The 10,982-nt window shown below is 43.2% G+C and overlaps 1 protein-coding gene across 1 annotated transcript in view; it reads right to left on the reverse strand.

Annotated features, from left to right (window-relative positions):
• ARRDC4 (arrestin domain containing 4) overlaps window positions 1–10,982 on the reverse strand; it is a 43,683-nt gene that overhangs the window by 11,035 nt on the left and 21,666 nt on the right. Inside the window, exons 3-4 of the mRNA XM_018557090.1 lie at window positions 7,331–7,478; window positions 3,309–3,411 (exon numbers count right to left, since the gene is read on the reverse strand). Of these exons, the coding sequence (XP_018412592.1) occupies window positions 3,309–3,411; window positions 7,331–7,478 (251 nt within the window). The remainder of the gene's footprint in view (window positions 1–3,308; window positions 3,412–7,330; window positions 7,479–10,982) is intronic.

Here is a 10,982-nt window from a genome sequence, read left to right on the forward strand (position 1 = left end):
GAAGCCCCTCAGCCGCCGTTCTAGCCACCCTCGGCGAATGGAGCTCCTCCATTCGCAGGTGTGGCCGAACTCTGGTGAACTGTGTTCACACCAAGCCAAGACTCATCTCTCCTTCTGGCAGCTGAACAGAGCCGTGGGGGGAACAGAGATAACTGGAGGATATGCTTCTGGGAAGGGGATTAAAATAAACCTTTTTCTTTTCCCTGCATGAGCATGGCACAGGTTTGCTTTAAGCATCTAAGAGGGAGGGTGTGACTGCTATTTAGGGCATCTTTTTAGAAAACAGCTGCTGAGACTTCACATGCATAAAGCTTTATGTGCTGGCTGTATCTTATAAATATGAAATTGTCTTATGTACCGTATTTGCTGGCATATAAGATGGGTTTTTAGACCCAAAAACATCCCCCGAAAATCGGGGGTCGTCTTATACGCCGGGTATGCTCTATGTAGCTTTGGCTACATACAGTATACCGCGTTGAGCCAATCACGGCAGGCTTTGTATTCATTAATACAAAGCCTGTATTAATGAATACAAAGCCTGCCATGATAGGCTCAGCACGGTATACTGTATGTAGCTGAAGGACGGAACCTGGAAGATGGAGGACACTGCAGGGATCGTGGACAAGGTAAGAGACTGTAATCCCGAGTGTGGCTCGGGATTACTGCTTATGGTACTGAAAATTAACCCGAGCCACACTCGGCAATACCGCCATGGAGGTTAGTGGGTGCATTTAAACATTATTTTGTCTTTATCTTATACGACGTGTATAGCCCAAAACCTATATATATATTTTTTTTTTTAAGCCCCGTGGACGTGCATCAAACTTCCCCCTGTGAACAAAAAAAGTGAACCGTGAAATCACAGCACACAAAAACGTGCACAAGGGTGCAAGGTGCTTCGAAAGAAGGGACCACCTTTCCCGACCCCCCGGGGCGCAAGGCTCCTGACAGGGGTTGAGACTGTTGGTCCACCAACCCGAAGGCCGGTGGACCCCGATCCTTTGGGGACCTGCCGCAACAGGTCCCTCACAGTACTAGGCAGGAGGGATCTCCCGAAGAGAAACCCACCTCCTGGGTGGGAGGAGACAGAGAACCCTATATAAGGGCACAGAATCTCCTCCCAGCGTCAGGAATAGGCCCCGAAGAAACCTGCACCTTCAGCATCTGTGGGTCAAATTTAAAAATAAAAAAGTGCCAAACATGCATAGAGTGCATAAATAAATCTAAAGTGCCACGCTGACAGGCCTTAGGGGCCGGAGTGCAAAAATATTGCCCCGGATTAGCCATAAGGCCTGTCCAAGAGGCATTGTGCAGAAATAAGCAATATGGTGTGTGACCAAGTGCTACAGTGAGTCATGTGGAGTCCCACACCCAAGTGACTTTCTGAGCACCCCTGGGACGCCACCCCCAGGGGGCACAACACCACGGGCTTCTGCCGCCCCCGAACCCTCGAGCCAGACCAAGCTCTGCATCCGTTCAGTCAGAAAGCCATGTACTGAGCAGTTCCCCTCTCACAGGAAGCCGCCCCACACGCTCTTTCACTTCAGCGAGTACTAAGTAACCATCCCCCGCAAGGACGGTTCTTTTCCCCACCGAAAACTGATAAGAACAGATACTACACTTGATCTTAGCCAAAAGGCCGAGAAGCGATAAAACCTATATTTTAACACAAAAAGTGGGGTGTCGTCTTATACGCCGGCAAATACGGTAATATTTTATTTTTAGCTGAATAACATGAAATTAAAAGATTTTTTTACTCAAAATAATAAATAAATAAAAAATAACAAAACACTGTATATTCCCTGTACGTCTTGCTGCCAGCACACACCCGCCCTTTAAAGGGTACTTAACCACATGTGTCAGACGTGGGCATCCTGATTATGCGATTACTGTCATTGGCTGTTACAATGGTCACATGATCGGAAGTACAGAGGGGCCTTGATGAGGCAGTGCGGCTCCCAGGGCTGGTCAGTGTATATACCTCCGTTACATTGCTGGTCACTGAGAATACCTGTTACATTGGCGGTCACTGAGAATACCTCCGTTACATTGGTGGTCAGTGTAAGGCTGCCTAACTAATTCTCTCCTTTCTCTCTCTCCTGGCTGTCTCCTGTATATTCTCCCCAAAAAATTCTGCACACCTCCGGAGTGTTCAGGTTTCACTTGAAGAAAAGGTGGCAACCCTAGTGCGAAGTGAGTGTGCTTTTAGCACAGAACAGTGGCATCAGCTGTATGCATATATGTGGCAGCATTGCATTAAAGCCCACTAGCCATACTGCCACATATATGCGTACAGCCGACGGGAAGGTGTTAAAGTATTCAGTCACTAATTGCTAGGCAGATGTGAGCCAGTAACTACTTAAAAGAAACCAGTCATGAGAGAAATATAGATACTGCCATTGTTAAGCCCGCTTTCTAAAAATGCCAGTTTTCTGGCTGATATGCTAACCCATTGCTTTAATAGTTTGAATCATTAGCCTGGAACAAGTATTCAGTCAGTATAAATATTGATTTTTCTGATCTTTATACTCGTTCTTGATCACTGACGGTTTATGGATAGCAATGATTAGTCAAATGACTTGTATCACATATAACACAGAATAGTACAATAGAGTCTTCTTTGAATATTCACATTTCTCATTCCATCACATATCCAAGCCATGAAAATCATTCCTTTATGCCCCAATGGCTAAATGTATATCCAGAACTGTTGGTGTGTAGTGGAAAAACTGTATAGCCTTATATTATAGAGCCATTTATTCCAAACTGAATAAGCTGTTTTAGGTTTTCTGGCCATCATCAATGCAGTGTATGGAAACCACCGCTTCTATGGAGTAGGGCTTGGGACCCTGCAAGCAAGAATTAAGATTATGGTTCTGGTGAGAAGGGACTAAATTAATCAAAAAGTCTTTCAACCAAAATCAGTGTTTAGCACAACAGAGGGTAGGCTCCATTGTACTGTGCACTAATTCAGTTGGAGGGCTTTTTGACCCCTTTAGTCCCATCTCAACATGACCTTGAATGGTTATACTTGCTATAAAACAGAATACAATTGTGGGCACTAGTGAAAGTGGTCACAATATTGTGTGTTTAAGAGGACAGTTGGAATATCTGTTTTACATGTATCACCGTGCAAAAGAAAGCAATACTCATACAAAACTTTGAGTGATATCACTACAATCCATATAATTTTATCTCTTACCGAATTCAAGATTATTTTTTTTTTACAGAATATGTTGTGCTTAGTGTTTTGGCTGTTAATTATGTTGCTATATAAGACAATAAGGATTAAAAAATATAACTCTTACCATTGCAGTAACCTTTTCTTCCAATTTTGGCACTTAAGGATATTGGTCCGGAGGTGAGGAACCAGCAGCCAACCATTCGCTCGTTGGTTCGCTCTACAGGAGTCTAAAGAAAGTAAATATGGTGTTATCAATGTGTTAGGGGAGTGCAAAAATATCTAGACAACACAGGTACCGTGCTGCTGCAGGAAGACATGCATTAAGTGGAATATGATATGATTAAATGGTACAATTACTGGATAATCACCAGGGCAGCAAGATAGGAGCATATATAAACAGCACCTAAGTGATTACTTTACTCACACAATGACAATTTACACTATTTAGTCAACACGCATCACCTGCATGGCTAAAGACCATTTAGCGCCAGGATAAAAATATGCCCATACACTTAAGTATGACCCCCAACAAATTATATTTTTCTTAGAAAATGTCATCGCATTTTAACTACTTTATGACTGCCCATAGTAGACCTAAGTCAAGTCTTAAAAAGAATGTACTGTTTATCAAAGTATTTTTTTGTTCAGTGTAGGGCTGCAACAACTAATCGACATAATCGATTATAATCGATTATTGAAAAAGTTGTCAACTTTTTCAATAATCGATTAATCGGCTTCCGATCAGTTGGCCCTGTTCACAGCTCCACACGCTGTGCGCCGCACCTCCTCCCCACCTCACGCTCGCCGCTGCCAGACCCGCTCGCATCCACGCTCCACACGCCGCACCTCCTCCCCGCCTCACATTTCCTGCCCATCCACGATCGGCAAGGCACGCGGGGAGATGTAGTAAGGAGGAGCAGGGGTGGGGGGATGACAGCCGCTGATAGACAGGTCCAATCTCAGAAGCAAGTTGCTGGAAGACTGGTCAGGTAAGCCTGCACTTTCCCACACATGGTGCTCTATAATGTATTGCTGGGATTTTTATTTCTCTATAGCTGATGGTACATTGTACTATACATAAGACATAGGAATACAAATACCAGCAATGCATTATACACTGTATGTATAATGTATTGCTGGGATTTGTTGTACTCCTCTATAGCTGGTGATATTCTGCATTGCGCTGTATAGAGGACTACAAGTCCCAGCAATAATACATTATACAGCGCAATGCGGAATACCACCAGCTATAGAGGACTACAACAAATCCCAGCAATAGTACATTATAAAGTGGTACAATGCTAAATACCACCAGCTATACAGGACTACAAAACCCAGCAATAGTACATTATACAGCGCAATGCAGAATGCTGCCGGCTATTATGTACTATTGCTGGGATTTGTTGTATTCCTCTATAGCTGGCGGTGTTCTGCATTGTGCTGTATAATGTGCTTTTGCTGGGTTTTGTAGTCCTCTATAGCCGGTGCCATTCTGCATTCATTACTGTATAATTTTACACTTTCCATTTCACTATATTGCACACCACACTATCTTTTTTTTCTTTTTTACTTCCACCGCTCCAAGCTTGCTCCTGTGATGGACTACAACCTCAATACAAACTAGTAGTCCCATCACTGGAGCAATTTTTTAAACTTTATTTTAATTGTTTATCCGATTAATCGAACTTAATAATCAGCTAACTAATCGATTTTGAAAATAATCGTTAGCTGCAGCTCTAGTTCAGTGAGGCTTGTGCTCACTGAACAGATCTAGTCTTATGGTTAAGGCTAGGGGCCAATTAGTGCAGTTCCTGGTCATGTGATTGGAGCACCATTGTGGCCATAGCAGGCACAGCACAAGAAGAAAATGTTCCTCTGTAGCTATCACCTCTAACCCTACCATCAGATAAGTTATGCTGAACAAAGATGTTCAGATGTATGTATGATTATATATCTGTTTTTTTAATTTCGCGCTTGGCACCATAATTGCCACATCTGCACCATTGTATATGTCCCCAGAAGCCAAAATTACAAAAATATGCTTGTAATTGTTATTACTGAATACTACAGTTGCTAAAAATGAATGGTGTTTATGATGTTCATTAATTCTAATACTGAACAGGTGTGACAAATGACAGTAATGTTCCATGGCACATAGGGCACCCTTCATGTAGTGATGACTAAATTAGGAATCAATTTTTTTCCTGTGGAGAAGCCAGAAAAAAGTATTTAAAGAATTGTATGACAAGTCTTCATACATACAGTATATTTAGGAGAATACAGATATTCTGGGTTAAGAGGTTCACTTGATCTGCAACGTGATTAGCTCATCACTACTTACAGGAGTGCATGTCCCACCTGCACAGTCCTGTAAATTCTTTCTCTGGTAGAAAAGGCACATTTGTTCAGTGATATTCCTAAGAAGTGCACTTCAAGCATTATAATATAAAATATAAATTCTACACAAGAGTGGCAGTAACAACACAGTAACACAGTAACAACACAGCAACACAGCAGGAGCATGTATCCTAGGAAGGATTTTTCCCCTCTACATCTGACATCATAAAACTTCTAGAAAATGAAGTAGCTGGGAAACATATGAGCAAAAGCAAACACACAGTGTTAACATGGACATACATAGCTGAACCATACTTCAATCTTGGCCATGAAGTTAAACAGGAATTGGAGCCTGAGTTAATGTATACATCCATGGATGGGTGCTGCAATAGAGTACACTTCGGGACCAGGTTCAAATTCCTACTGTATGCTGATGACATTTTTGATGTGGAAAATAACCAAGAGCTTTAAGCATGTTAGTGATGCTGTATCCTCTAGACCAGGGGTAGGCAAATTCTTGCCCTCCAGTTGTGGTGCAACTATAAATGCCATTAGGCATTGAAAGACCCTGAGCCACAGGCATGACTCCTAAAGGCAGATACATGATGGGAATTGCAGTTTCACCCCAACTGGAGGGCTGCCCATCCCTGCCCTAAACCATCAGAAAACAAGGGTAGAATACCAAGCCTACTTGACTTTGACAGTGTCATCATGACATCCACATTTATGGCTAGGAGTTATACGAGGCAAATCAAAAAAATTTTCAGCCTAAATGAAGCATTCAAAGTGAAATTCTGCAGGCACCTCCTCCAAACCCATCACGTCATGTCAAACAGCAGTTGTTAAACTGCACTGGGCATATGTTTGCATTGCAGAAAAAAAGATCTATCATACTGAGCGACAATGGCCACTTCAAATCATACCACTACTGGGCGAAGGGGATTACACATTGAAAGAACTGCAAGAAAGAAAAAAAATAGCAAAGAAAATATATTTTTTAACTGTTAACTGCCACAATTAACATTTTCTAAAGAAATAAGATGACACAATACATTAATCTTACAACTTCAGGACTTTGCGAAGTTCCGCAAGAATCCTCTGTACACTTTCTCACCCAAAAACACCCAACACATTTTATGTCAAATTGGCCTTGTTTAAAATCAGCTTCAATTGCCAGGGTATTTTTTTGTGATGATATCATTCATATTTAAATACCGCACCATTAGGTTCCTGTATAGCTGTCATGAAAGTGCAAGGTATAATTGTATATTATTTTGATAAAATGGGTGCAGATAAAAGAATGAAGCTCATTAGCTCCACATCTCAGCACTGTGTTGTTACTCATGCTCTGATCCTCCCTGCCATACTATGTATTTGCAGTCATTATGGAGTTCAATGCTTTAATGTGATCCAATTTGCCATTAGGGCATGATGGCTGAAAGGATTCCGCCGGCAGCTGCATACACTTACTTAGTGGTAGAAAATAGCATGAAAAATGGAAGGATACGTGACATATAATGGTCTACATTAGATAGCAGACCTTCAATGATTAATAATAAGTCTCCCATAATTGTCTTGTGCAGCTGTCATTATTCACGTTCAGAACAGCGAGCCTCACAAATGCAGCCTCGGCCCTAAATGGGACTGCGTGATGTAGAGCTAATAAAACAAATTGGCACACCTGCATACATTAGGAGAGTAGCACCACGCAATAACTATTTGTTATTGGAAGGTAAACAGAAAGTAAATTAAAAAGGTGTCACTTTTTTTTTCCCAGAAAAACCTTCTGGTTGTTAATATAGTTCTTACAAGTAAAGATGGTGAATTGACATCAATCCGGCTTGTGACTCGGAGCTCCCGGTGGACGGTTAGATCAGGCACTGAGGGTCTTTCCAAAACTGCAGAGAGTTGGTACTGAACTTTTCCATATCTTCCAGTGAAAGTTGTAACCAAATTGCTAAATATAACAAAAAACAAGATAAAATAAGATACTTTATTGCCATTGTATGCAAGACACAGCAAACATTTTTTGTCAGGAACAAGATAAAAAGTAATGCATACAATCAATACACACAGTAATACAATCTGACACAGTAATACAATACTACACTTCTTAATAATCCTTTAAAATAAACATTGATTCAATAAACTATCAACCAGACATGAAAAGAAAAAAATGTTGCTTAACCTGCTAGTCCCAGCGCAAAACATTTGTAAGCCGCCTGAGGGGAGAGCAGCATACAAGTACTACTCTGGGTGTGTACAGTTACCCTGATTGTAAAGGTTCGATCAGAAAGATAATTCAAATAAATATCGCTAAAATTAGGAAGCGGTGAACCAATAATCTATTCGGCTGTTCTAACCATTTGCTGCCAATCCCTTCTATCTGCCACCATACAGCTGGAATATCAGACAGCACAACAACGTGTTAAATGCTTTCAGTTGTACTGCAGTAAAAATTCACTGGCACGTTGTGTGGAAGTCGAATTCGCCTGAAAGCCCTCAAATAATAATAGTAACAGATTTCCACAGTAAAATGGTGTTAAGGATAAAAATATCCTTAACACCATTTCCATTTCCATAGTACTGCAATAGGTGCAAAAGAATAATTGTGGATACATGAATGCAGGATTCAGGAATCAGTTAGTCCAATATGGTTGCCAGCATTGACTCTAAAGGAGCCAGGAATTTTTGCATTACGCATTTCCACTGATATAAATAGGCTGAAGAAAACACAGGCATACCTTTCCAGCATTCTGAGAGAACATGTTTTAGCATCAGAATGTTTGGCCAAAATACATTGTCATGACATGTTTGCCCTCTGTAGGACATCTGTCATGTCATACACAGGGAAAAAATAGAGCATCGGCACTTCAATTATAAAAATAAAACTTATTTAAAATTTACAGATTTCTAAAAGAGTTAATGAAGATCTACAATAAGTTTTATTATAAGGTGTTAGAGGAGCTAAGGGTAATGTGTAAGCAACAGTTACCTCTATGCAGTGGCGTAACCAGAGTTATGGGCGCCCGGGGCAGAACATTTTTTTTTGCCGCCCCCCCCCCCATATTATATAAACATCCACTAGAACTGTACCCCCCACCCCCACACATATATATATCAGCTAAGGAACTACAAGTCCAAGCATGCCATCATTGTCCCTGTACACCCCTCCACACACATCACCCAGGGAACGGCAATATCTGGTTGTTGCACAGGGGCAATGAGGGCATGCTGGGACTTGTAGTTCCCTAGCTGATATCTTATGAAGCTGTATTCCACCTGAAAGTACTACAATGTCATTATAGAACTAAGAATAGGACATAACATAAAACTTTTTCTTTTTCTAATACTCACCTGATTTCTGGATCCACCAACAAGTGTAGCCTCCCGTCTCCCACGCTGTTAGAAGTACACTGCGAGCGGCCCTCTACAGTGACTGATTGGGGAGCCGCGTCTGCCTGATCCAGCCAGCTCGGATCGCCGCTATGCGATCTGGGCTGGCTGGATCAGGAAGATGCGCCCTCCAATCAGGCACTGCATGTAGAGGGCCGCTCGTAGTGGCCTCGGAGGAGCGAGCGGCCGCCCAATGACAGCCGGGTGAATGTGACAGAGAGAGGGAACCAAGGGCTTCGTTTAGCGAGAGTCGTGAGGGCGCCCCCCATCAGTCCTGCGCCTGGGGCAAGCGCCCCCCGGTTGTTACGCCACTGCCTCTATGGTGTCCTCCACTAGATATGCTGCTTTAAAAACTCATCTGTTTCCACTGCACTCCTGTTTGTTACTTGCTTTAGAGCTGGTTCACATCACAGCATTGTGGTAAATGTAAATGATCAGTGCGCTTAGCACCAGGGACATGCGGTCAGGGGAAGCAGAGCTTCTCCTAGTATTATGGAGGAAAAAGCTATGAGCTTCAAGTCGAAGCTGACTGCTTTTTCTCCATTCATTGTGGCTTGTAATAGGTAACACAACAGGGAAAGCCTCACCGCTGTGTAACCTGCCATGGACAGAGTGCTCAGGGTTGCCACCTGTCCAGGATTCACCCGGACAGTCCGGGTTTTGACTGCTGTGTCTGGGTTTCATGGCAGCAGAAGCCCGGATACAAGATGTCAGGCAGACGGGGCAACAAAAATTTAGATAGGGCCTACCAGCCCCCCACTGAAAATAGCCTCAACTGTGATATTTACATATGAATGGGTGACGCTATTTACATATGAATAAGCCGCGATTCATTCTCCCAAAAAAAAAAAAAAAGGTCAGCGTCACTAGTGTGTTTGGGTTTCACTTAAAGAAAAGGTGGCAACCCTAAGAGTGCTGCCTGTTAATTACAGGCAGGGCTGCATCTGGCTTTTGAATGCTAAGTTAGGTTGCACAGCAGCGGCCTTCCCCACTACTTGTGTAACCTAACATAGTGAGTCAAGAGCTGCAACAGCCTCTACTCTGTGTTGGAGGCTTGATCTCTGAGGATGGTTTGGACCAAGGACAAAGCGCCATTGGTCCAAGCTGTCCAATCAAAAAAAAAACAACAACAACCCACTGAGGACAATCAATATCGATGCCTCACCAGTGACGAGCAAGTGAGGGACAGGGAGGCTCCTCCCTGTCCCTCCCTCTCTCCTTCACACTAGCTTGGTAACCGGGTTGTAGCGGGGCTTTGTCGAGATGGGGGGTGGGGCTTCGGCAGGCTGGGGGAATGCCTCACCCAGCACAGAAGGTACTGCATGTCACTGTTTAGCACATGCTAGGTGCGTTTGTGCATTGCCATTCATTTGAGTGTAACATGCGGTACTGCAATACCATGCATTTTGTTACAGTATGGTGAAAAAAGTAAAAACAACATGCACTGTGTTGAGGCAGTGCTGCAACATACACCTGCTGGGAGGTGCCTTGGAGTACCATTTAAATGTATAGCAATGCAACGTACCAATGCACCTAGCATGTGGTGCATTGCGCCGCGCTCTGCAGCATACCTTACTGGAGTACTTTAACATGAGCAAAACTCCCTACATTGTACACAGAAGCCTGGCAGCCATTTAAAAAAAACATGGGAAGCCTGAGAGGACAACTAAAAAATAAGTAAGTTTGTATCCAGGATCTGCATACGCCGGCATCATCTACACACCATGTACATTGCTGGCATATGTTTTTTTTTTTTTAATGCCCCCGCAAAGGTGGAAATGTCCTTTAACCTCTTGCCGTCCGCCCGTTGTAAAAAAACGGACGGAAGGCACTGCAGCATTGGCGGGTTGCATTTTTTTTCTGCTCGCGCGCGCCCCCTAGCGGGCACACACGGGCAGAAAAGACCCGACCATTGCACACACCCGTTACCGGGTGTTTCACATATAGGCGATCAGCGGCTCCATAGCCCGCCGATCGTCTATATGTGCTCGTTCGCGGCCGCCTGACCCCTCACCTTGAATCCCGGGATCCGCTGCCCCATCTTGAATCCCGGGACCGGCTCGGA

Source organism: Nanorana parkeri, unplaced genomic scaffold, assembly GCF_000935625.1.
Source record: "Nanorana parkeri isolate BGI_ZX_2015 unplaced genomic scaffold, ASM93562v1 scaffold266, whole genome shotgun sequence".
Taxonomy (NCBI): Eukaryota; Metazoa; Chordata; class Amphibia; order Anura; family Dicroglossidae; genus Nanorana; species Nanorana parkeri.